This window comes from Caretta caretta, chromosome 10 (assembly GCF_965140235.1).
Source record: "Caretta caretta isolate rCarCar2 chromosome 10, rCarCar1.hap1, whole genome shotgun sequence".
Classification (NCBI taxonomy): Eukaryota; Metazoa; Chordata; order Testudines; family Cheloniidae; genus Caretta; species Caretta caretta.
Genome location: NC_134215.1, coordinates 34056130 through 34081875, shown reverse-complemented (window position 1 = coordinate 34081875; position 25746 = coordinate 34056130). Strand labels below are relative to the sequence as shown.

Below are 25746 nucleotides of genomic sequence, written 5' to 3'. Positions count from 1 at the left end.
TTAAAGATTTGTATCATGGACAAAGGGGCAGAGTTAAGGTTGCATGGGTAGCCTTAATTCTGGGCATTTCCTATCTTTGGAGCACCTGATTTTGCCACCTTAACATTATTTGAAGTAGTTTTCAATGTAATTTCCTAATTTTAAAAAAAAAAACACCTTAAACATTGAAAAACCCCAACTGCAGACCCATATTGACCCCGCCCCATAAGTCACCTTTAAATCTACAGCACCAACCTCTACAACTTGAGTTGACTATTTGGGCTCGCCACTAGAGAGCGATGGAGACACACATTTTGCCAGTGGGCTTCTCAGCTCTCTGCTAGAGAGAGAAGGCATGCTGAGTTCAATTCCAGGTTCTGGAGGGGACTGTTCTCTAGTGGTTACAAACCCTGTTGCCCTCATCCCCCAGCCTCTCCCTGTTCTCTTCTGCTCCTGTCCCCTCTGCTGCTAACCACACTTCTCCACACACACTTCTACCCATCCTCCCCCACCTATCTCCAATCCCCTGGCCCCAAACCCTTCCCTCTGCTCCTGGTCCTCTCCTCAGCTCCTGCCCCTTGCCTCCCACTTGTTCTTGTCCCCTACCTTCTGCCCCCCTCTGCTCCTGGCCTGTCTCCAGTTCCTTAACCCTTTGCTTTCCAGCCAGGCCAGTCCTCCTTCTCCGTTCTGCCTGGGCACCAGCAGCCACAGGGAGGGTGCAGAGAGCACAGTTGAGACAATCTCCAAGCTTTCAGCTCGAGTGCCCAGCATAAGAGAAGCCCTGACATCCAGGAGGAGCAATTGCAGGGCAAGTTCTGCTCAGCCCCTGCATCCATGAGATGGGGCATGCTCAATTGCCCTGCAGAGATGGCGCATGTTGGAACTAAGTGCTGTGAGGGGTGGGAGCATGCCCAGGGCACCCACAACCATTGAGGAATGTAGCTGCTGGCCTCTAACAAGTCCCACCTCAGCATGCGTGAATGGAGATTTTTCAGCTGTTTATAACAAGGCCAGATTTGGGGGAATTTTTACCAAAGGCACCTCCCGAACACTAGCTCCCCATATTCCATAACATGAAGGCACGAGAGCTTCTCAATAAAACCATTGTAAGGGTGTGTTTATTTTTGGGGGTTTTTTTGTTTTTTTTAACATGGGAAAACAACCTTGTGATGGATTCTCCCCCCGGTGCCACCTGATATACTAGGGTACTACTGAGCCTGCCAGTTCTACCAGTTTGGGTTCCCTTACACTGCCCTGCTGAGCCAAGCTCTCAAGCCTCCTCCAGCACACACGCAGGTTAGGGCCACACCTAGCTGCAGAAAGACACAGACACTGAGATCAGCTCTGTGTGGGAAGACTCAGCTCAGGAATTGCCCCTCTGGAGTGTAAATACAAAATTGTATTGTCTTGCACTGCACAGAAAACTGTACAATGTAAGCTCATGAAATTTACTCCCTCACTCAATGTGGAGGAAGATATGCACAGCTTTCCCTCCCCCCCAGTTATGAATTGCACAAACTGGTTTATAGAAAACAAAACCAAGTTTATTAACTACAAAGGATAGATTTTAAGTGATTATAAGGGATAGCAAACAGATCAAAGTAGATTACTGAGCAAATAAAGCAAACATGCAAACTAAGCTTAATACACTAAAGAAACTGGCTACGAGTAGTAATTTCTCATCCTAAATGTTGTTTTAAGCAGGTTGTAGAGATTCTTGTAAACAAACTGCTCTTGCTTACAACTTAGAACTCCAGATATTCCCTTCGTGGGCCAGACAACTTCTAGCCAGGGTTCAGTCCTTTCTTCCCCAGATCAGTCTAAGGTGTTTTCAGCAGTCGTCTTTGGCGGGGATTCAGTGAAGAACCAACCTAAATTAACTCACTTCCCTGCCTTAAATAGGATTTATATATGGCAGGAATCCTTTGTTTCCCAGTTTGATCCCCACCCACTATTTGTGGGAAAATACTAGCAGACCAAGATGGAGTCCAGGATCAGGTGACATGATCACATGACCCTGTAGCGTCAAAGCAGCATCCCAGGAAGCTTCTCAGGAAGGTGGGAGATTAGCATCTTCCAAGACCTATTGTTCTCCCTAAAGGGCCATCCAGACTGATTTCATTCTGTCTGGTTGGCGTTCCGCAGATGTAAGCCCACTTGTAATTGTTAAATAGTCAATATTACTAACTTTAGATACAAAAATGATATATGCATACAAATAGAATAATCATAGTCAGTACATCATAACCTTTCCAATGATACCTCACATGATTCATCTTGCATAAAACATATCTTAGTTATGCCATAGTCATATCCTAACAATATCTCTATGAAGAATATGGGGTGTGTTGTCACAAACGTATTTCCCCTAATCTTGTTCTTGGAAGTGGTTGAGCCACTTTAGCTGAAATGTAAAATCAGCCTGAGGTGGACACCGAGACTGGGAAATTTCAGCCCAAATGCTTAAATTTTGGCAAACATATAAGCAACAAAAACTAGGGTCTTATAATGGAAAATGTGAGGCAACCGTAACTATAGACACTGCTAACTGCACCGATTTTACTATAGGGATAGCTAAGCGCCACTGTGCAGCCCTCATGGTACATGGAAAAAGGGTATAAGAGTAGGTGGATCTTGGGTTTTGGGTCAGGCCCATCTCGAGAACACATGCAAATGATGTTTCCCAGCCTGCAGATATTTAAATTAGACCCATGTGTCCTGTGGGGTCGAACCCAAATATTTGTGTGTGGCTGTCATGCTGTTGCATGGTGCATGCTTGGTAGTGCTGGAGCGTGATGTCCTCTGTTTATCTGCTGAACCGGGCACTGCCCTGAAAAGGTTTCCTGCCCTCTGTGGCTGCATGTCTCATACCCTTTCCTGAGGGGATTCTCTCAGCCAGACGATCAGTCACTTAATGTGAGGCTTCTCTATTGGTGCTGCAAGCTAGTCCAAGCTGTGGCAGGGGTTTTCCAGAGGTGCACTATTGTCCACTAGAAACTGGGCTGAGATGTGGCAACTCACTTCACCTGGGCTGCCCCCAGCCTCTGCTGGCACAGCATTCAGCCCTAGCTGTGTTGGCTTTGAACCGGTGCCCTAGAGGTGAAAGTGCCTGGATGATCTTTTAGCTCTCCAGGGCTGCATTGCACAGGAGGAAGTGGACTCTGGAGGAAACAGGTGTTTGGCCTGTTCTATCAGTTATCCAATGTCGGACCCAGGTAACCGTTGTAAGCATGCGACTTGTGAGCCGCATGTGGGCTGCTGACCAGGGCTTACTTTGTAATGAAAGGGGTGCTTGCTGATTCGTGAGAAGCCCGGCAGGGGTGTGCGGAGAAGCAGAGTGGGGCGGTGTGTAACTCAGGGCTGGAGGCAGAGCGGAGATGAGCTGGGGATGGGGAGGGGAGCTGCCAATGGGTGCTCTGCACCCACCAAATTTTCCCCGTGGGTGTTCCAGCCCCAGAGCACCCATGGAGTTGGCGCCACTATTGGTCAGTTGTTAAAAGGGCTTTGCGGGACAACTGGTTCTAAAAGGGCTTCTAAATTTAACAACTGGCTCCAGCTCACCACTGCCTAACTCCATTCCTGAGCCTCCTACAAGGACCCCAGTCTGTGTCCCCTGATACCACAGGCCTGGGGACCCAGCTAGAGGTGGTAGAACCAGACCTCAGACCAGAGTCTATGACAGTGGTTGTAAATCCAGTTCCTGGGACCCAGCCAGAACCAGCCCAAGGATCGGAACGGACAGACCAGTGAGCACCAAAGCCCATGCTTGCAACCCTACCAGAGTCAGGGGAGCCTGCACCAAAGGGTGCTACAGAGCCTGCACCTGCAGCAGCAGCTAAACCGGTGCAAGAAGCTCAACCAGAGCCTGAAATACAACCTAGAGCACAAGCAGAGAGAGGTTCCAGTGGGACCAAGCCCAAGTCCACAACCCAATGAGGAACGAATGTCTCCAGCATCAAGGGAGCGGTTCCAGGTAGAGCAGGAAGTGGATGAAAGCCTCAGAAGAGCTTGGACTGCGGCATGGAGCAACCCATCACCTCTCAGTTCTTCCAATAGGTCCAGGTTTGTTGTAGAAGGAGGACTTTTATACAAGGAAACCCTTTCTGGTGGGCACAAGGAGGACTGGCATCCTCAGAGACAGTTGGTAGTTCCAACTAAGTGTAGGAAAAATCTCTTGAGCTTAGCCCATGATCATCCTAGTGGCCATGCCGGGGTGAATAGGACAAAAGGCCGTTTGGGAAAGTCATTCCACTGGGAGGGGATGGGCAAGGACGTTGCTACCTATGTCCGGTCTTGTGAGGTGTGCCAGAGAGTGGGAAAGCCCCAAGACCAGGTCAAGGCCCCTCTCCAGCCACTCACCATAATTCAGGTTTCATTTCAGTGTGTAGCTGTGGATATTCCGAGTCCTTTCCCTAAGAAGACACCCAAAGGAAAGCTGACCTTCATGGATTTTGCCACCCAATGGCTGGAAGCAGTAGCTCTAAGCAACACCAGGGCTAAAAGCGTGAGCCAGGCATTGGCAGACATTTTTGCCAGGGTTGGTTGGCCCTCCAAAATCCTTACGTATTTGGGAACTAACTTCCTGGCATGGACCATGAAACATCTTTGGAAAGCTCATGGAGTAAACCATTAGACTGCCTTCCCTTACCACCATCAAACGAATGGCCTAGTGGCCTTAATGGAACTTTGGGAGCCATGATACGTAAATTCGTGAATGAACACTCCAGTGATTGGGACCAAGTGTTGCAGCAGTTGCTCTTTGCCTACAGGGCTGTACCACATCCCAGTTTGGGGGTTTTACCCTTTTTTATGGCCATGAAGTTAAGGGGCCATTACAGTTGGTGAAGCAGCAGTGGGAGGGGGTTACATCTTCTCCAGGAACTAACATTTTGGACTTGGTAATCAACCTGCAAAACACCCTCAAAGACTGTCTAGCCCTTGCTTGAGAAAACCTACAAGATGCTCAACAAGAGCAAAAGGCCTGGTATGATAAACATGCCAGAGAGCGTTCCTTAAGAGTAGGTGACCAAGTCATGGTCCTGAAGGCTCTCCAGGCCAATATGATGGAAGCATCGTGGGAGGAGTCATTTATGGTCCGAGAGCGCCTGGGAGCTGTTAATTACTTCATAACATTCCCAGACCCTACCCAAAAACCCGAAGTATACCATATTAATTCTCTAAAGCCCTTTAATTCTCTGGAATAAAAGGTTTGTCAGTTTACAGCCCAGGGAGGAGATGATGCTGAGTGGCCTGAAGGTGTCTACTACAAAGGGAAAAGCAATGGTGGCATGGAAGAGGTGAGCCTTTCCATGACCCTTGGGTGTAAGCAGTGACAACAAATCCAGGAGCTGTGCACCAGCTTCATGCTGATGTTTTCAGCCACCCCAGGACAGACAGAACGGGCGTACCACTCCATTGACACAGGTGATGCTTGCCCAATTAGAGCCCAACTCTACTGGATGGCTCCTCAAGCCAAAACTACGATAGAAAGGGAGATCAAGGACATGTTACAGATGGGTGTATGGGCCTTCTCCAGTTGTTCTGGTTCCCAAACCAGATGGGGAAATCTGCTTTTGTGTGGACTACCGTAAGCTAAAGGCTGTAACTTGCCCAGAGAACTATCCAATGCCATGCACAGATGAGCTATTGGAAAAACTGAGACATGCCCAATTCATCTCCACCTTAGACTTAACCAAGGGGTACTGGCAGGTACCGCTAGATGACCCAGCCAAGGAAAGGTCAGCCTTCATCACCCATGTAGGACTGTATGAATTTAATGTCCTTCCTTTCAGACTGTGAAATGCACCTGCGACCTTCCAGAGACTGGTAGATAACCTTCTGGTTGGATTTGGGGAATTTGCAATCTCCTACCTTGACAATGTGGCCATATTCTCAGATTCATGGGCAGAACACCTTGAACACCTCCAAGTTGTCTTCCAGCACATAAGGGAGGCAGGATTAACCGTTAAGGCCAAAAAATGTCAAATAGGCCTAAACAGGGTAACGTACCTTGGACACCAGGTGAGTCAAGGAACTATCAACCCCTTACAGGCTAAAGTAAATGGTAATCAAAATTGCCCTGTCCTTAAGTCAAAGCAGGTCTAATCCTTCTTGGGCTTGGCCAGGTATTACAGATGATTTGTACCACACTACAGCCAAATTGCCACCCCACTGACAGACCTAACCAGGAAAAAACAGCCAAATTCAGTTCAGTGGACTGAGAAGTGTCAGGAAACCTTTAACCAGCTTAAGGTGGCCCTTACGTCCGACCCTGTACTAAGGGCCCTGGATTTCGACCAACCTTTCGTCAAAACCACAGATGCGTCTGAGCGTGGTGTAGGAGCAGGAAGGACCAGATCAACAATTCCATCCTGTCATGTTTCTCAGCAAAAAACTTTGAGAGGGAAAGCCACTGGTCAGTCTCAGAAAAAGAATGTTACGCCATCGTGTATGCTCTGGAAAAGCTACGCCCATACATTTGGGGATGGCATTTCCACCTGCAAACTGGCCAGGCTGCACTGAAATGGCTTCACACAGTCAAAGAAACTATCAAAAAACTTCTTCAATGGAGTTTAGCTCTTCAAGACTTTGATTTTAAGATACAACATGTTTCAGGAGCCTCTAACAAAGTGGCTGATGCACTCTCCCGGGAAGGTTTCCCAGAATCAGCCAGGTAAAAATGTCCCTGTATTCTAAGTCATTGTAGTCCTTACAATGTGGAAAATACTGTTTAGTTCTTCATGTAATTAGTAGTAAAATTAAAGGTGCATGTGTCTTATTAACTCTGTTTTCCTAAACCTCCAGGAAGAAATCCCATCCAGTGTGGACCTGACCTGAACCAGGCTGGCCAGCACCATCTGTGATTTGGGGGCCGTGTGATAAATGAAGCGGCGCGGGGGGGTGGGGGGAATAGCTCCCTTTTATGGACACCCAGCCAGCTAGTAGCTATAAAATACCACTTAGTAGCTGTTCTCTAATTGCTCTACCTGTAAAGCGTTAAAAAGCTAGGTAAAGGTGTGGCGGGGCTCTGAACTGCCAGGCCCGGAGGTGGCCGGGCTCAGCCCTGGCAAGCCCTGGCGCAGGTTAAGCCCTGCCACTGACCCGGGCAAACAAGTGGGGTTCAGCTGGGTTCCTTGTTGTGGCAGTTCCTCGGTGGCGTTAGTGTCCTTGGTTCTCCACTCGCTGCCTCCTTGCCACTCCCTCTGGTGTTGCCAGGACTGCATTGCAGTGGTTCCCCCCTGCTCTCTTCAGCCCAGGTTAGGCCCCAGGGCCCGTTGTGGGGCTGCTGTTCCCGCTCTCGCCACAGGACCGGATGGGCAGAGGAGGGGTGGCTCTAGGCCCAGCAAGGTCCCCCAGGGTGAGTTAAAGCAGGTCCGAGCGCTGTCCCAGGCCCCCTATGAGTCACAGGAAGCAGACAAGGGCTGGTACACTGCAGCATTCAGTCCCCTCCCTCCTGTCCCACTCCCCCTATGCCGGGGCTGGGCATAGGGCTCCACATGCTATGGGTCCAATCCTGGGGTCCCCCTGGGAGCTGTTTGTGCTGCTGAAGTGGCATAAATGGACTTGAGGGATCAGAGACATTGGCCCTGTAGCTCCAGAAACTGATTTGGTCATTACAAGTCTGTCTGTTACAGAGCAGGATTTACTGGCAGCTTGGGAGAGTGGGGGCTGGTGGGTGCTAGCCCAGGCTTTCGGGACATGGGAAGTCGCCTGCGACTGACGAAAGAGCCAGGGCAGATTTTCAAACGAAGAAGAAGACCTGGCACTTTCCATTAGGAGATTGCAAAGCACTTTACAAAGCGCATGCAGACATAGGCACTGACTCCGTGGGTGCTGCGGGGCTGGAGCACCCATGGGGAAAAATTAGTGGGTGCTCTGCACCCACTGGCAGCCAAGCTCCCTGCCCCGCCCCACCTCACCTCCTCCTCCCCTGAGCACGCTGCATCCCTGCTTCTCCGCCTACCTCCCAGCACTTTTTGTGCCAAACAGCTGTTTGGTAGCATAGCAAGCTCCAGGAGGGAGGGGAGAGGAGCAGGAACGTGGCACGCTCAGGGGAGGAGGCAGGGAAGAGGCGGGGCTGGGGCAGGGATTTTGGGAAGGAGTTGAAATAGGGGCAGGGAGGGGGCAGAGTCGGGGCGGGGACTTTGGGGAAGGCATTGGAATGGTAGCGGGGCAGGGGTGGAGTCGAGGCAGGGGCAGAGGGGGGTCGAGCACCCACCGGCATGAGCAGAAGTTTGCACCTATGCATGCAGGTAGGAAAACTGAGGCACGAGCTGGGAATAGAATCCAGGTCTCCTGAGTCCCAGGCCAGTGCTCTACTCACTAGGTCATACTGACTTCAAGGTACCCATCTGCTCCCATTTAGGCATTGAGCAACTGCTGGTCGGGTCCAAGGCCCTGTCTTGACAGGCACAAAGGGTGTGATTTTTCACTTGGACTGGCATGGGCAAGGTAGCCTAGCGTGGCTGAGGAGCCCCTGGTGATGCAGGCTCACTTGTCTCAAGCTAGACTGGCTGGCCACATTGTAGCCTAGGGGAGCCTAGTCCAGACGGCAGCTTCGGACATGCTAGCCAGCATTTTACCCAAGCTTGTCATGCTTCTAGCCTGCGCCTGGCACCAGCTCGCTCACCATTGCAACAGATCCAGCAGGAGCCGCTGACAGACCCACCGGGGTCTGGGATGTGGGGGAGAGGGAGCAGCTGAGGAGCAATGTGGCTCAGAGTGAGGGGCAGTGAGAAAAACAAGCCAAAGTGATGGTGGAGATTATCCCTTCCCAGTTATAGCAATATCCCCTAACATCGGGCTGCTTGTTTGCAGCCAGGAGTGACCGGAGCTGGCAGTGTTTAATCAGGTAGCAGCCATGGGCTAGTGGGCTCTGTCCGGTCTCCACTGCTCGTCGAGGGGAGCTGGCAGAGACTGTAGCATTGGCCCGGGTGTTGGGAGCTGTTTGTATTCAGAGGGGTGAGCTGTGGGAAGCTGCTACTTGATGTCACTTTACATACTTTGCAGGGTGCCCAGAGCCTGCAGCCCCAGCGCTCTTTGTTGCTCTATATAGAATGAGAGCAAAGACACAGAATCAATCCACAAGGGGCTAGAATGGGAGCTGCTGGGTGTGAGCGCCACATTGGGAAGCTGCAGGCCAGCTGTGCAGCAATGGAGAATCATGCCCATGTGCCTCTCACACTGACAGTCCAGGGAGTCCTCGATTCCAAGGCCAGAAGGGACAACCGGGCTCATCCGGTCTGGTCTCCTGTCGAACACAGGCCACACAACTTCACCAAAGTAATTCCTAGAGCAGATCTTTTAGACAGCCACCTGTGACACTGGCAGACCAGGTGCCAGCTCATGCCAAGGTCCCCGCATATCAAGGGAACACTGACAAATGCAGAGCTGGAAGCCCTCTGGCTCCCCGGTGCACTAGCATGGTTAAAACAGGGAATAAGATTCAGAGAGTGTGCTTAATGTTTATGGAATGCTTGTGAGCCGCTGCCAGCATTAATCTCCCTCAAAACACCTGTATCCCCGACCGAGTGCTTATACTGTGAGCCTCTGGGACTGATCTCCAACAGCAGGTGTCATGTCCTACCCAACAGGAAAAGTCCGTCAACAGCAGGCGGACTATCGTGGGATGGTAAAGCTCTCCCCCTCCCATCCACTGTGAAGATGAGTCCTGCAAGTGGATTCCTTCCCTCAGCTGAGTTTGCAGCTCGGCGCACATCTCAGGAGGGGGATACAGATCCTCTATTCTGCTTGGACTCCAGAGCAAGGTGTTCTAGGCATAAGCAAAAGATGCCCAGCTGCGTAGCTTGGGTTAGCCCTAAAGGGCACATAGAGATTATAGAAGCTTCTATTACTTTCTGAAATGTAAGATTATAACTCATTTGTGTGTATGGACGTTTACCTGCTTTACCTTGTACCTAACTCTCTCATATCCTTCTCCTATATCAGATAGCTTTAGATAGTTTACCATAGAATTGGCTACAAGTGTTGTCTGTGGTGTGAGATCTAAGGTGCAATTGACCTGGAGTAAGTGACTGGTCTTTCGGGACTGGGAGTAACCTGACCATTGCTGTGATCCTGGGTGTCAAGGACCATCTATCACACAGGTGGGTTCACCTGGATGGTGAGATAAGTCAGAGGACCCCTGTGACTCCAGGTTTAGGCTGTGATAGCACCAGAGGGGTTGACACTTGATAATTGATTGGTGAAACATAAGTACAAAACTCACAGCCCATGTGGGGGCTGTGCCCTGGTTTGTGGCAGTCTGCCCTGAGGTTAGTACCCTGATCTGGAGTCACAGAAGGAGCATTACAACAGCCCATCTTGAGTTAAAAGTTGTCAGTGGTGGTGAATCTCTCATGAGCCTTGGTGAATTGTTCCAGTGGTTAACAACCCTCACTGTTAAAAACTTGCACCTCATTTCACTGTTACCAGTGTATGCTAAAGCTCTTTTAGGTTAAAGCCCTCCCACTGGTTCTACGGATGGGGACTTGGAAGGGTGGGGCATCAGTGGAGTTAGAGCAGCGATGAATCTGGTCCTCAGCCACTGGCCTGTGGCTGCCGGGAGCTGGGACGAGAATTCCTGATTCCTGTGCTCTGACCGCTGGCCCATTTCCTCGGATGCAGCAGCTAGATGGGAAAGCAAACAGCTTTTCCAATGCATTTCTCAGTGTGCCCTGGCTCCAGACAGGGCAACTGGCACCGAATGCTCAGTCCAGAGAATCCAGCTCTCTCTCCAGCGGTTTGGGCAGACAATGGTTTGCGGTGGCAGAAGCTGCTTTAACAGCCCTGGAAGCTGAAGGCCTCTAGGCACAGAATGGGGCAGGGCCAAGCTCCCTCAGCCCACTGCGCACTTTCTTGGAGGGACCCCCACCCTCTTTCCTGGAGCGGGGAGCAGCTCAGTCCCTGCGGGCCTTCCTCTGCTGGCAATGCCAGGGAGGGTGATGCTGGCTATGGAGGCTATGGCAGAGGTCTGAGCTGGATAACAAGGGGGCTTCGTCAGACAGCAGGACCCAGATCCAACTGATTCTGCCTTGATGAGGGCCACCCTCCCCTCCCTGGCATCCGTGGGGTCTGAGTCCTGGCAATGTGAATTCGGGCCCCGCCAATGAGCTCCAATTAGCAGCTGCAGCTCCACATGGTTCCCATGAGGCTCAGTGGTCCCATCCCTCCCAGCCCAAAGGTCATCTGGTTCCCTCCTTGGGGTGGAAGTTCCCTGATGCTTGGCCCACTCACTAACCATTTTGGCGGCTCAGCTGTTGCCACCCTCCCCAGAGTCAGTGCATTGCTGGGGAGTCTCCTAAGGGGTTGTAGTACCAGGCACTTAGCCACCAGGGGGTGCACAAGTAAGGCAGGTGCTGCACTGTACCCAGCCCTGTGGGCACAGTGCACCCGCTTTGCATTGGGGTGAGTGCACCATGCACCAGGCAGGGGAGAATCAGCCCTGCAGAGGACTGGGTTTGCCCTGTTCCTGGCCCTGCCCATCCCCATGGGAGAGCAGCCAAACAACCACTGTCAAAAACGGAGAGTGCCAGCAGGAAGGGGCTCCCTCTGGCGGGTCATGATGAGGCCTCTGCCAGGGCTGGACAGGAAGGGGGCTCTCTTAGGCCTGGCTATTTAGGAGCCAGTGACCCTGTGGCCAGATGAAGTCACGTGCCTGCCTGCAGGGGTTTTTCACTCCTCTCCCACTTTAAATCACCCATGTTGGATGAAGGGGACCCCGGGGTGGAGGTGGAGCCTCTGGGTCTGGCCTGGATGCTGAGTCCCATACCCAGCCAGCCCTGGCATGCCTTGCTTGTGTGTGTGGTGGGGGGGGGAGCGGGGGCTCTGTCTGCGTGTTCGTCTTTGGAATGCAGCTGATTTGCTGCAAAGCAGCCATGTGCTGTTGCTGGTTCTCCAACATCTGGAGGACTGAATTCCTGGTGGGAGAGCTCACAGCTTCCTGCCAGCACAGGCCACTGCTTGGCAGGCCCAGCAGAGAAACAACATGGGGGAAGGGGGCGGGGGGACTCCCTGTGTGCTCAGGAAGGCATGAAAACCACCCCCAGAAAAGGGCCAGGCCTGCCAGAGCCAGACAGCACCACACAGCCTGAGCAGGGCAGTGCCAACACGGGACACCCAGCACAAGTGGTCTGCGGCATGACACCAGCAGCTGGAGGAAGCCCTCCCCCCGCCCCTGAGATCCTGTCCTTTTGCTCTGCAGGGCCAGGGATTCAGTCCAATGCCCAGCCCAGACGGCCTATCTGCAGTGCCCTCTGCTGTCCAACAAGTGACCCACACAGATGCAGTCCCAGATTCAGTCCCAGCTCCTTAAGCTCCTAGGCAGGTAGGAAGACAACACCACCTCCTGCTGGCCAATTTCAGGGGATGAGTCAATGGGCTCCAAAGTGCCCCCAATTCAACGCCCTTAGTTGGAGATTATCCCTGTTTGGGGAAAAGGGGAGCCGAGGGAGAGGGAGTTGGTGGGAATCCTTGGTCTACAGGGGGGAGAAAGGCCATGCTGGGAGAGCTGGAACCCATTCACTGGGGCACCTGGTTCTGCTGATCCCCTCCTGCCCATGCCCTCGGCACACTTGGGATGCTCCTCCTCTGGGCAGCACCCCCTAAACCCACACCACTCCTCTGGGAAGGCTGTAAAGCAATGGCACCTTCTGAATGATGGGGCAGGGCCTGAAGGCTGAGCTGGGCTCACGCTAGGTTGTTGCTTTAGTTCTGTGCAAATTTGCTGTTCATGAAAGCAAGGGCCACACTGGCTGTGGCCAGGTGTAGTGTGCTTTGACAGCTTCCTTCAGCTCTGCCAGTGCCCCTCAGTCCCAGCCTGCAGCCCCCTGCTATTCCACTCCCAGGTTCCCCATACAGCCTGCTGCCAATGCCCCTCAGTCCCAACCTGCAGCCCCTGCTCCTCCAGTTTTGCCCTTCCATCCCTACACAAACAAAATTGCCAGTGCTGAGTCCTGCCCTGTCCCCCACCCCTGCTCCTCCAGTTCTGGGGTCTCCTCTGGGCACATGCTGCCAGTTCTGACAAATTCTGGTTTTTGTTCTTCGAGGTGGGCACGTGCTCATGACCTGCAGGCTGAGATGCCATCAACTTACTTCCCGGGTGATGTGAACCAGGAGCACCTGGTTCCAAGGCTGAGCGTTTGGACAGGGTCTGTGACAGTCTTGCACATCCCCTGCCTGGCAGCTGGACAGACCCAGAACAGAGATCATCTGCTCTCACTCCACTCAGAAATCCTGCTGGGCGGGGAGTCCAGGACGGCTGAGTCCTGAGCACTAACACAGCCAGAACCCCCGGCCCTCCACCTGGGTGCAGGAGTGAGAGACCACAAAGATCTCAGGCCACTGACCCTGCCAGCGGCTTAACCCCTTCGGTGTCTTGCGGGGACAGACAGTACCCACTGGATGAAGGAAAGCAATCTGGGTGCTGTGGACACACAGGGACCCAGGTGTCCTGCTGCCTCCCTGTCTCTAGCACCACTTCAAACCGGAAGGGACCAAAAGTCCGATGCGTCCAGTGGCTGTTTGTGGCCTCCGTCAACTGAGCTTGTAATGCCAGGCCTGGTCCCAGGGGCTATTTGTGTGCAGGACGGGCCACTAGCTCAAGGCCTCTTTGGCAGGAAGTGGCCAAGGACCAGATGGACCCTGGAGCCTGAATTCACCGCTCACATGAGGACAGGGCTGAGCAGACTGGGTACAGGCTGGGTAGGGGGCAAGCTTGGCCACATGGAGAAACGAAGGATTTGGTCTCTGGGGCCATGGAGCCAGCACTAAAGAGACAAGGTGGGGAGGTATTATCTTTTCCTGGCCCAACGGCTGCTGGGGAGAGAGAGGAACGATCCTGGGACGGCCACGGCTACTACATGGCACACAAGCCGGCACTAATATCCGTACAAGACTAGCCTGGCCATCTGGTAGATGTGGCTATACGCATGGGTGTGGGCTGAGAAGGGTTAAACCCAGCTCCTCATAGGGTGAACCCAGGACCCTGCATTTGGGAGAGGTTGTTGGGGGAGTCCCTCCATGGCTAGGGGAGGGAGGTTATCAGGTCTCCAGCACCCCATCTCTCCATAGCTACATCTCAAAGTGGTGGGCTGGCAGTCGCAAGAGGGCAACGTTCTCTCCGGCTCCTCTCTCCCCCAGCCCTCTCTCCATGTCTCCCTGGGGCTGTGGGAGAGGGGTGTTCACAGATTGCCAGGCCCCAGGCCATGGCCTCCTGTCACGGAGGCTGCAGGAGGTTGTTTTTGGCAGGTCTCACTTTCCCCCCTCTCCCAGCTGCGTCTCACCCTGGTGCTGGGGGATGTTCAGGAGTGGGTCCTTCCCCATGTTACCAAGGTTTTGCAGGATTTGCCTGCTACCAAGAGGGGGCACTGTTGGACTATAGCCAGTGTTCACTAGCTTCTGGCTGCCCCCTGGGGGCTTTCAATCCTTCCCTGACAAAGATTCTGGGAGAGCAGATTGGGATAGAGCAGATCCAAGCCAAGAGAAGGAGGCCTCTAGAAGACCATCGGTCCCAGCCACTCAGCCCCCAGGGGAGGGATTAGAGGGGCTGCACCGCCAGACCTGCTCCTCCCAGCCACTTCTACGCAAAGGGGCAGAGGCAATAAGCATTATAAACAGGCCCTGGCTGAGGAGCTGGGGCTGGACTGACTCTCCTGATTTACCAGCAACCAGTGGCAGCTGGTAACAAAGGGTTAATGGGGCTAAGCCCCACCCCTTCTGTCATTACTTTAAACAAACACACTCCTTTGTAGCAGGTGCGGTGCTGTTCCCCTCCCCCGCCCATTGGGATGGGGAGCAGGGGGTGGCTGATCCAAGTTCCTTCCGCACAGCAAGGGAGAGATATCAAGTGCCTTCCTCTGTGGAAAGCTAGAGCAGTGCTGGGAGCAGCCTGTATTCCCTTTTCAACCCCCAGCCTCTGAAGAGCAGGTGCAGTGCAGAGAAACAGCTGGGGGAACTGGTCAGGCTGTGATTTCACGGTGTCTGTGCCTGATGCAAGAGGGAGCAGGGGGGCTTGTGAGCCAGCTATGGGGCTGAAAGGGGCCTGTGACTGCCGGAGGCAGGGTTGAGAGGGAGGCAGGGGCTCATGATCTTGCATCAGGTAGGAAGTCTGGGAGTGGAGTGGGATGGGACTGTGGACTCATTTTCAGGAGGAAGAGCAGCGGGAGTCAGATGAGCCCCATATTCTGTAATTGGTTAATTTGGGGCCAGAAATATTTTCATTGGGGGTGGTAGCTGCCTGCCAGCCTCAGCACTTACCCAAGGTACCAGCTGTCTCTGCTTGCCACCAGTGACAGGTGGAATGGGCATCCGGGGCAGGGGAAAGGAGAGCAAGCAGCAAAGCATTCTCCATCTTCTCTTAAAAGGGCACCACTGCAGGAGATTCAACTTAAGGAGCCTTTTGGGGTTGGGCAGCTGTGTCTGTGGGCCAGCCTGTGGCTGGAGGAGGCTATCAAGGCCCCTTAGAGAGCTGCATGGAAGGGGTTGGAGTTGACACCCAAATGTGGGGGCTAGTCCGAGGTTTGGACCCTAGAGCACCTCTGACAGCTAAAGGGCCAGGTGGGTGCTGTGCTGGTAGCACGTTTGGAGGGGCCTGTCTGAGCTGCTGGCAACTGGCTTGGGGATGTTGTTGCTTGTGGACGTTCTAAGGAACGTGACTGGAGCTACTGGCCCAGATACACAGACGTGCTGCTGAACTCTCTGAAGGTTTGTGCAGTGCTTTTATATACTGTAAAGACCCTCTTGCTCTGCCACTCTTAGCCTTGTGCTGACTTGTAAGCACTGGGAGAGCAGAAAGCCACAGTGATGGGACATAGTCTCCAGGCCCTCTCCTTTATCCCTGCTTGGCTGGCGTGTGACTTTCTGGATCCCTTGCCATGTCCTAACTAAGGAAGCATTCGCCCTGCCCAGTCTGTGCTGTGAATCTGCAGCGCTGAAGAGGATGAGGGGAACAGCTGCAGAGGGTATCAAATGTAAAGAGCTTGGCAGAACATTTACTACACCCCCAATTACGTCCTTCCTGGAGCTCTACCTGTGAGTTGTTGCAATTTAATTGGGCTGCATCTGGCCCTGCCTGTGAGGAGAGGAGCGACTGACTGATGCCTTCTCGGTGCCTGTTCTAAGGATTTATTCTAAAGGACCAGGAGCCTGGAGGCCCAAGAGGCCACGTGGGATGGGGGTGGAAGGACCTGGAACTGCTCTCCAAGCCGCTTACGCTGACATGTGCTTGCCACTAGAGAGAGATGGTTTTCTGTGCAAAATGCTCAAGTGTAGCTTTCTTATGTCTTCACTTGATAGCTGGGCTCTTTGGAAAGATCCAAGCACTTCCTCTGAGCAAAGGACAACGGAGTTTTCATCAGGCTACTGTGGAAGTGGAAATGTAGCAATGCCAACATCATCCCAGTCTGCTGGGGCAGCCACAAAATACCAGGGATCAGGAATCAGGTCAGAGGGTAAGAGACCTGCTGGGCAGGGCTAGCATGCCCCACTGTGATAGCATTCTTTGGGCTGCCAGATGACATGTACATGGCAAGCAGAAACTCAGGGCAGCGAGTTTACAGACTCGGGCTCCGGTGCTCAAAATAGTCCAGGCCAAACGTCTACACAGCTCTGAAGCGTAGGGAGAGGGCTGGCCTGAGCCAAACGTCCACACAACTACTTGTAATGCCATAGAGCGAGTCCAGATCTGTAGACTTGTTGTCGTGGGTTTCTGTTTGCCATGTAGACCTCCCTCCGGTGGCAAAGTTGAACTCTGATGTCTCATCACGTCCCTATAGCTAACAGGTCTGACTGGAGCTTCATTCCCAGCTGCCACCATCCTGAGCTTTAAAGAATGTATTTACCAGCTGCCCACATGGTGCCTAGCTCTTGCCAGTGCTGCTCGCGCTGCCCTTTCATGCTCAACCGAAAAGTACCCACAAATTGAGAAATAGTCTAACCTTCTATTGTTACATGGGAAGAAAATGTTGTAATCACTCTGGGTTCTCTGGTGATTCCCGTGCTGCTCTTGTGGCTTAAGCTGTCTCCAGAAACCCTTCAGGGAATTTCTTATTTTTACTTAAGAAAATCTTTGTAGTTCGGTTGCTGTTGAATCATTTCCAGTGAGGACACTGGCCTTTTCCATGAGTCTATTGTCAGGGATGGAGAATCCTCCAACCCTTGGTAAATTGTTCCAATGGTTAATTACTTTCACTGTTAAAAATTGGCTCCTTACTTTGGGTCTGAATTTATCTAGCTTCAACCTTCAGCCATTGGATCATGTTATATTTTTCTCTGCTAGATTGAAAAGCCTATTATTAAATAGTTGCCCACATAGGAACTTATAGACTGTGATCAAGTCAACCCTGAACCTTCTCTTTGTTAAGCTAAAGAGACTGAGCTCCTTGAATCTATCGCTATCAGGCAGTTTTCTAATTGTTTAATTGTTCTCATGGCTTTTCTCTGAACCCTCTTCAATTTATCAAGAGATGGGGGTAAGGTCCTTTGAAAGGGAATTCACAGGCTGCTGTGAGGAAAGTTCCTATAGATCTGCCAGTGTGCATCATCTCTCACCTGGAGGACTCCTGCTATGGCAGACAGGGGAGCTCAGTTTCCATGGGGCACTCAATCACTGGACTCTCTGAGGCAACCAACAAGGATACCCCTTGGAGTGGTGTGTGCTTTTTATTGTGGACATCTGTGTGTTAGGAATTGGACCGAGGCCTGCCAACTCTTTAGCAGCCTGGGTGAATGCCATTAGAAGGTGACCACTCTCAGTCACTCCCTACCTGGGCTGACCTTGAACTGAGAACCTATTAGCGACAGGCTTTAATAGCAGTCTCCCGAGTGAGCCAGTAGTGTCCCCAAAACCTTGTTAAACAATGGGCCTTGGGTTCTTAATTTGTACTTAGAACTCCCATTGAAACTCTTGAGAACAGACCTTGGAATTTGAGCCACTGTGAACGAATTGAACTGGCTGGCCTGTAACAGGGAATGAGATGCTGTTCTAAAGATTAGCTACCCTACATGCTGAAGTTATTTAGATACATAAAATGATTTTTTGGAATAAATAACTTCTTAGTAGTTGATCTGATATTATAGGAATAATAACCTGACACCATTGGCTGAAATTAGGCAACTGCTTTTCTGTTGCTTATCCTGAGGCTGAACAGGACAGAAAGTGGCAGTACTCTACCAGTAGTGAGAGCAACTGTTCACTCTCTTCCTTTTCCTGGGATTTTTTGTCTCTGCACTTCTTTTGTCTTTCTCCCACATCATTCCCTCCTGTTATCTTTGTATTTCTCCACTCCAGTTTTTACTTTTTCTTGATTTGTCACTTTAAATCTTTTTTTTTTTTTTTTTTTTACACTCTCCTCCCCTTTCTTGCCTCTTTGCCAAGATCAATGTTAAAGAGATTGCAGCAGGGAACTGACTAATCCTAGGCCCTGATCCTGCTACACAGACTTGCCAGCATGCTTAACTTCATGCACAGTAAGTGGTTCTGTTGACTTCATTGGAGCTACTCCATGCATAAAGTTAAGCATGCACACATTACCAACTCTTGTGATATTTGGTAGTTTTGTTTTGTTAAGGCACCAGCTTTAAGAGAATCTCAGCTGTCACTTCAAAATTCTAACTTTCCTGATTGCAGAGAAAAGCTTGTAAATGTGACCGCTATAGGCTCAAAACCCAGAAAGCAAATAAAAAGTATCCACAATGTATTATTTATTTAAGCCAATTTCATGATTTTTGAATGTACTATGCATAAATCTTTGCAGGGTCAGGGTTTAGGATTGTTCAGTTTTTCTCCTGCATCAAACTCCTTACACACAGAGCTATATTATTACAAAGGGAAACCGGCTAAGTCAGTTTCTGCATAAAGCTGAACTAGATGCAATAGGAAACTGACTAGGATTAGTCAATTTCCTTTGGCCTCCACCTCCCCTGCTGCTGGGCTCATCTTGGACCTGTCCCCTCCCCCAACTTTGGCTCCTCCCTTCCAGCTGCAGAGCAGCAATGTGAAATTAAGACTGTTAATTTGCAGGGGGAGTCTGCAAAGTTTCAGTACGTTTTACCAGCCCCTGGCACCACCTGTTCCTTTTCCTTCATCAGTGGGCCTACTTCTTGCTTTCACACTTGATGTTTACATCACAAGAAGTTTGATATGACTCAGGCTATGTCTACGCTACAGAGGTGGTGCTGGCGGTGTCCTGGAGTTAGACACAGTTTACGCTGACAAGTTTGTCTGCTGCTGTAGGAATGCCACCTCCCTGGACAATACCAGTGATGCCGACAGAAATACTCTTGGGTCTCGCTGCATCTACACTGGGGGTTTTCAGGGGGCTCTGTCGTCAGAGGTGTTTTTTTCACATCCTGATCAACATGGCTATGCTGCTACAAATTTTAAGTGTAAACCAAGCCTGAGTCTAACTACCACTGATTTGGTCCATATTCACCTCTGTTACAAGGTTAGTTGCTTACCCCCAAGAGCTCCTTTCTGTAACCTGTTGCTACTGTGGGAAGCTATTTCTTGCTACTGTGGAATAGCTTTATTGCTGTGTCCAGTCTTGGCTTCACTAACATTACTACAATATTACAGTCCAGTCCAAACACGTATCTACTGCTGGAGAAAAGACCTACCACTGGAGTTTGTGTTAAAATACAAAATTTGGGAGGAACACCTGGCTCCCGCATTATTAATTGGACATCTGTATTAACAGCTGGAGACTGTTTTGACAACATTGCTAGCAATTCAATTCCAACTGTATTTCTCTGATCTAGTGGTCAGGGCCATTGTCTGAGAGTCAGAAATCACAAGAATTATTCCTAACTCTGCCATTAGCTTTATGACCCAGCGGACGTGCCCCAGTTTATCCATCTGTTACTTGGGGATGATGCTTACCTGAAGAGAAGGGGAAATTATTGTATAGTGGTTTGTCCAAGGATAATCTGAATTTCAAAGTTGGTGTCAAAGTCTTTCACAGTTTTCTTATATATATGTTGTGTACGTTAACTTGTATGGAATACTGTGTTCTCTCAAGGGGAAGTATTGTATGTACCTTATCTTCTCTTAAATCCCTGGATACACTGACTGGGGCCTCTTACATGAGATGGAAAATTGAAACTGGCTCAGTTTCTCTGGCCTGGCTACATAAGGAAATTAGGTTGGTATAACTACATTGCTCAAGGGCATGAAAAATCCACATTCCTGAGTAAGGCAGTTAAACCCACCAAATCCCTGGTGTAGACAGTGCTAGCTACCACCTCTGGGGAAGGTAGATGAACTATGACTACAGGGGAACCCCATCTGTTGGCATAGGTAGTGTCTTCACTGAAGTATTCAGAGTAACAGCCGTGTTAGTCTGTATTCGCAAAAAGAAAAGGAGTACTTGTGGCACCTTAGAGACTAACCAATTTATTTGAGCATGAGCTTTCGTGAGCTATAGCTCACTTCATCGGATGCATGCATATTACCAGCAGGAGAGTGAGTTTGTGTGTGTATGGGGGTGGGGGGGATGTGAGAACCTGGATTTGTGCTGGAAATGGCCCACCTTAATTATGCACATTGTAGGGAGAATGGTCACTTTGGATGAGCTATTACCAGCAGGATAGTGAGTTTGTGTGTGTGGTTTTTGGGAGGGGGGTGAGAGAACCTGGATTTGTGCAGGAAATGGCCCAACTTTATTATCATGCACATTGTGTAAAGAGTTGTCACTTTGGATGGGCTATCACCAGCAGGAGAGTGAATTTGTGTGGGGGGGGTGGAGGGTGAGAAAACCTGGATTTGTGCTGGAAATGGCCCACCTGATGATCACTTTAGATAAGCTATTACCAGCAGGACAGTGGGGTGGGAGGAGGTATTTTTTCATATTCTCTGTGTATAAATAAAGTCTGCTGCAGTTTCCACGGCATGCATCCGATGAAGTGAGCTGTAGCTCACGAAAGCTCATGCTCAAATAAATTGGTTAGTCTCTAAGGTGCCACAAGTACTCCTTTTCTTTTCACCGAAGTACTACAGCAGCCCTACTTTAAGTGTAGACAGGCCTTAAGTTATCATCACCAACAGCAGCTGATAACAGCTCTTTTGTAGCACTACTCATTCTCAAAGTGCTTTACTAAAGAGGGCAGTAGCGTTAGCCTCATTTTGTGGGGAAACGGAGACGTAGAGCAGGGACGTGACTTGCCCAGGTCTCCCAGCTCTGCCGTTGTGCCTGCTGTGTATCGTACCCAAATCTCCTGAGTGCTAGTTTGATGCTCTATCCATTAGGCTGCACTGCCTCCCACTGTGCACAATTTGGGAAGAACGGGTATGGCATTCCTCTCCTCTTGTTTACCTCCCTCACCCTATGGAGCTGGGGGCCCAGCTGGCTCAGCATAGGAGGAGTTCAGCAAAGCAGAGCAGGGCACATCTGCTACTTTCTCTTGTTTCAGGCTCCCAAGGGCCCTGAGGTGGGAGGCTGGCCTTCATGCACAGCCTGGCCTTGCCTATTGGTCTGGTCAGTCTGTGGGGCACAGACACACAACAGGGAAGAGTCTCCTCCTCACACCTGCTAGTCAGACAAACAGCAAAGTAGCCTGTGGGTGGCTGGGTGCCAGAGGGCCCCCTGGCAGCTGGGGATGGTGGCAGGTAAAGGGGGGGATGCAATGACATCAACAGGGTGTGGGGGTGCAGCCAGGGCACAGTATGTACAGGGGGCAGAGCCAGGCCTTACCAGGGTAGGAGAGCAATGCTAGGGCAATGATCCCTTTCTGATGCCAGCTCGCCCCCTCAAGCTAACAAACATAGATTCCCTGCCCCGGGATGGGCTGGAAGCAAAGATCCCACCTGAGGCCTGACAGCTGGCACAGCCAGGCAGTAAGGAAGGTAGGGGCTAGGAAAGGGGGCTCCCCAGGCAGGTGAGTGGCCCCAGGGAGGAAGGGTATGCACTGCCGGACATGCCCCTGGAGATTGATCCTAGGCAGCCTCTGTACTAGACATGGGGCTGGTGCACGATTCAAGCTGCGGGGGACTCTGGCCTGGTGCACTAGCCCCCAGCTTCACGCTGCCACCATTGGGAGCAGGGTGGGGAGAGAACCGGGCTGGCACCCTCCGCCAGCGGAGGGGTAATCTTGGGTCGGGCAGAGGCAGGGCCAGGTGTGGGGTTAGGGCTCCCGGTCCCGGCGATCCCCGCAGAGCGGTGCACGCTAGGGGGCGGGCTGCCGGCCGGGGGTCACGAAGGTGCTTTCCGCGAGGGGGCGGCGCTGCGGCCTGTTCCCGAGCTCCTGCAGACCGGCCCGGCGCCCAGCAGGGCCCACCCGCGCGGGGAGCCGAGCGCGTCCCGCGTCGCTCCGGCCCACGCAGCCGGAGGAGGCGCCGCTCCTGGGCGGGATGGATCGGCACCGCCCCGGGCTGGGGCTGGCTGAGCCGTTCAGCTTCTGGCCAGCCACTACCCCGGGCCGGGCGGTGTCACGGCCGAGCGAGCCCGCGGGGACCGGATACTGGGCTCCCTGGCCGTGCCGGACACGGATCTGTGCAGGGGGACTCCCCACAGCGCAGACGCTAGCTGCCGCCTCCATCCCCGCAGCAGCTCTGGCTCCGGGTCCCCTCCCCGGCCGTGCAATGTGCACCCCGATCGGCCATGCGTCCTCCCCCATGTGCGGAGCTAGCCCTTCCCCTTGCTCCCCTGTGCGGGGCCAGCCCTCCCCCCAGGTGCGGGGCAAGCCCTGTCCCTTCTTCCCCCGTGCGAGGCCAGTCTCCCTTCATTCCCCCCCACCCCCATGTGTGGAGTCGACCCTGCCTCGTGCATCGCCCCATCTGCAGGGCCAATCCTATCCCCCCGTATTGACCCCTCCCCGTCCGGGGCCAGCCTCCCCCAGCCCGTGCATCCCCCAATGTGGGGCTAGCCCTACCCCTCCCCCCATGTGCGGAGACAGCCCTACGCCTCTCTCCCCTTCCCCCGTGCGGGGCTAGCCCTGCCCCTTTCCGCCCCGTGCATTTCCCCCATCCCCCATGTGTGGGGCCGAGCCTGCCTCGTGCATCCCCCCACATGCGCGGGGCCGGCTCTGCCCCTCCCCCGGCCGTGTATCCCCCGCCCCCCGTGGCTGCTCCGGGCCCGCTTGCCAAGCTGTCAGCTGATGGGCCGCATCACCCCGTAGTGGCGCAGGGAGCCGGGCAGCCCGGGCGCGGTTGGGGGCGGCGCGGGGGCGCGGGCTGCAGCGGGGTCGCTGCGGGAAGGCGGCGCGGCGCGGCAGGAGGCGTGCGAGGGGGCGGGGGGGCCGCGGGGGCGGCGCGGAGGGGGCCGGGGCGGCGGCAAATAGTCCTTTGTTTACATGGGCCGGTGGCTGGCGGAGGCGGCGCCGCCGGGGGAGGGAGCGCTGCGCTCGCACCAGCTGTTTCCCGCCTTGAGCGGCAGAGGCGCGGCGCGCTCAGCTGGGGCCGGCGCCCGCATGGAGTACTTCATGGTGCCCGCGCAGAAGGTGCCCGCGCTGCAGCACTTCAGGAAGTCGGAGAAGGAGGTGATCGGCGGGCTCTGCAGGTGGGTGCCGCCCGCGCGCCCGGGGGGGGCTCGCGGGGCGCGGGCCGGGCGGCGCGGCTGGCCGGAGCACGTGGGGCCGCGCGCGGCGCTGAAGCCCGGGGCCGCGTGCAGGGCCCGGCGGGCGCAGCGCGCCGCCCGGCTGTGGCGCGTCTCCCGCCCCGGGTCGGGGTGCGGGCCGGCCCGCGCGTGCCCTGCCTGCCGGCCGCATGTTGGGGGAGCTTTAAAGGGGGGTGTGTTTACCACGGGGCCTGGCCGTGACTCGGCAGCCCTCCCGCGGGGGGCGGGCCCGCGCGCGCCGGGGCCGCCGGGACATGTAGTGCGGCGGCCGGGGCCCTGTGGGGGATGTAGGCGCCCGGCCACGCTGCCCCGCACAAAGCGGGCCCGGCCCCGGCGGCCGCGTGGGCTGGGTGCCGCGGCGGAGCGAGGAGCCGCCTGCGCCCCGCGGGGGTTGCAGCGCCCCGGCCCACGCGTGCGCGCCCCACGGCGCGTGTAGTAGCTGGCAGGGGCGGGCCCAACCGCCGCTCGCCACAGGCTGCGGGGAAGGAGCGGGCCCGGCCCAGCGCCCTGGCCATGTGGCCGCTCCGGCCGCCAGTGCTGGGCAGGTGCCTCCGGCGGCCCCTGCTCTCTGCCTGGAGAGCTGGTTACAGCCCGGGCCTTCGCCCCGAACGCGCCTGGAGCCGCGTGCGGGCTGCACGTGGAGATGCACTCCCTGCTGGACCTGGGCCACAGCGCGCGGGCAGCTGGCAGCACCGCTGTGCGCGGCCGGGAGAGCCTGTCGGCGCCTCCTGGGGGGCAGGAATGATACCTCGAAGCTGGTGTCTCTCCCCACCCCAGGGGAAAATTAATGCCCCTTGTATGTTTGGACTTTGGAAATCCACTGTTGGGTGACTAAGTTAAACAGCACCGCTGTGGCCAGAGCAACGTGTTAAGTTAGTACATACAGCAGGGGAAACACTCAGTGCCTGCAGAAAGATGTTTCATTTACAAATTGGGGATATGCAAATTGCCAGCTGTATGGATACCTAAAGGTCTAAACGGATGTGCTAAGTAAGGCTCCAGAAAGTCCCTTTCATCATCTTCTTTCATACTCTTACCCATCTTAGTGGCCTAGAGGGATTTACTGTATAGAAAGAGTTGGAGTCTTACACTTGTGTGCTAATCTTCAGAATGAAAACTGGGAGGGAAGTAGCCAGAACACAAAAATGCTGTAACTAACTTGGATCCATTTACAAAGGGGGACCTGCTGTTGAGCAGCCTGCATGAGAAGGAAATTGTCCTTTGTGGTATTGTATTAATATTAATGAGGATCACAATTTGGTGTAGTCTTTATGCCATATGGAATTGCTTTGTACTTTAGCATAAACTAATACATATATATTTTAAAAAGTGCTTTCAGGGTATTCTCTTAATTCTGGGAGCAGCACTAAAAGTTCCTCTCTGCCTACAGTATGGTGGCTTTATTTGAAATGTCTCTCAGCTGGCCTATTTCCTACTCAGATATCGGTCCTGGACAAGTGGTGATGGCTGTCTTTTTAGTTAACCGCAGCGGAGATTATAACCTGTGTTTGAAGGCCTGCCCCACGGCGTGCCACCAGCAGTATTCTTTCTGTGGCTCATTAAGCTCTCTAGAAATTTAGGATAGGAAAAAGAGGAATCCTTCCATAAGCACCTTGAAGCTGTATTAATCTAGAACAGTGGTTCTCGACCAGGAGTGCAGGGGCTGCGAGCAGGTTTCAGGTATGCGTCAAGTAGGACCAGTGTTAGACTTGTTGGGGCCCAGGGCAGAAAGCCTAAGCCCTGCTGTGCAGGGCTGAAGCCCAGAGCCCGCCACCTGGGGCTGAAGCAGAAGCCTGAGCAACTGTGGGGGGGCCCAGTGGCAGTTGCTCAGCGTGCTACCCCTTAACACCAGTCCTGGCTTTTCTATGTAGAGAATAGTTGTGGCACAGGTGAGCCATGGAGTTTTTATAGCATGTGGCGGGGACCTCAGGAAGAAAAAGGTTAAGAACCCCTGATCTAGAATAGAATATCATGCTTAGAAGGGCACTGACCATTATTCTGGGTAGAATTTTACGGAACAATGTATTCACTTGTCCCCTTTGAAGCTTGAGAATAAAATCTGCATCTTTTCAGTTTCACACACATTGGATAGTTACAGGATAGTTGCCCACGGGGGGTGTTTTCTGAATTTTATTTTTTATTGTTGGGGTGGGGGAAGCACTGAGATGCATTTGTTTTAGATTAATCCACCACAATTTATGTGAGAGAACAGGTTTGTATC

At 53.0% G+C, this 25746-nt stretch overlaps 1 protein-coding gene across 4 annotated transcripts in view; it reads left to right on the top strand.

The window, feature by feature from the left end:
• TFAP4 (transcription factor AP-4) overlaps window positions 1–25746 on the top strand; it is a 71973-nt gene that overhangs the window by 9288 nt on the left and 36939 nt on the right. For 2 of the 4 annotated variants that reach the window (XM_075132859.1, XM_075132858.1), the window contains exon 1: window positions 23263–23468. The exons of 1 other annotated variant lie outside the window; for it this stretch is intronic. In XM_075132859.1, coding sequence (XP_074988960.1) covers window positions 23263–23468 — 206 coding nt within the window. Of the gene's footprint in view, window positions 1–23262; window positions 23469–25746 lie in introns of those variants that run through there. One more of the 4 variants, XM_048867852.2, reaches the window with a different exon arrangement.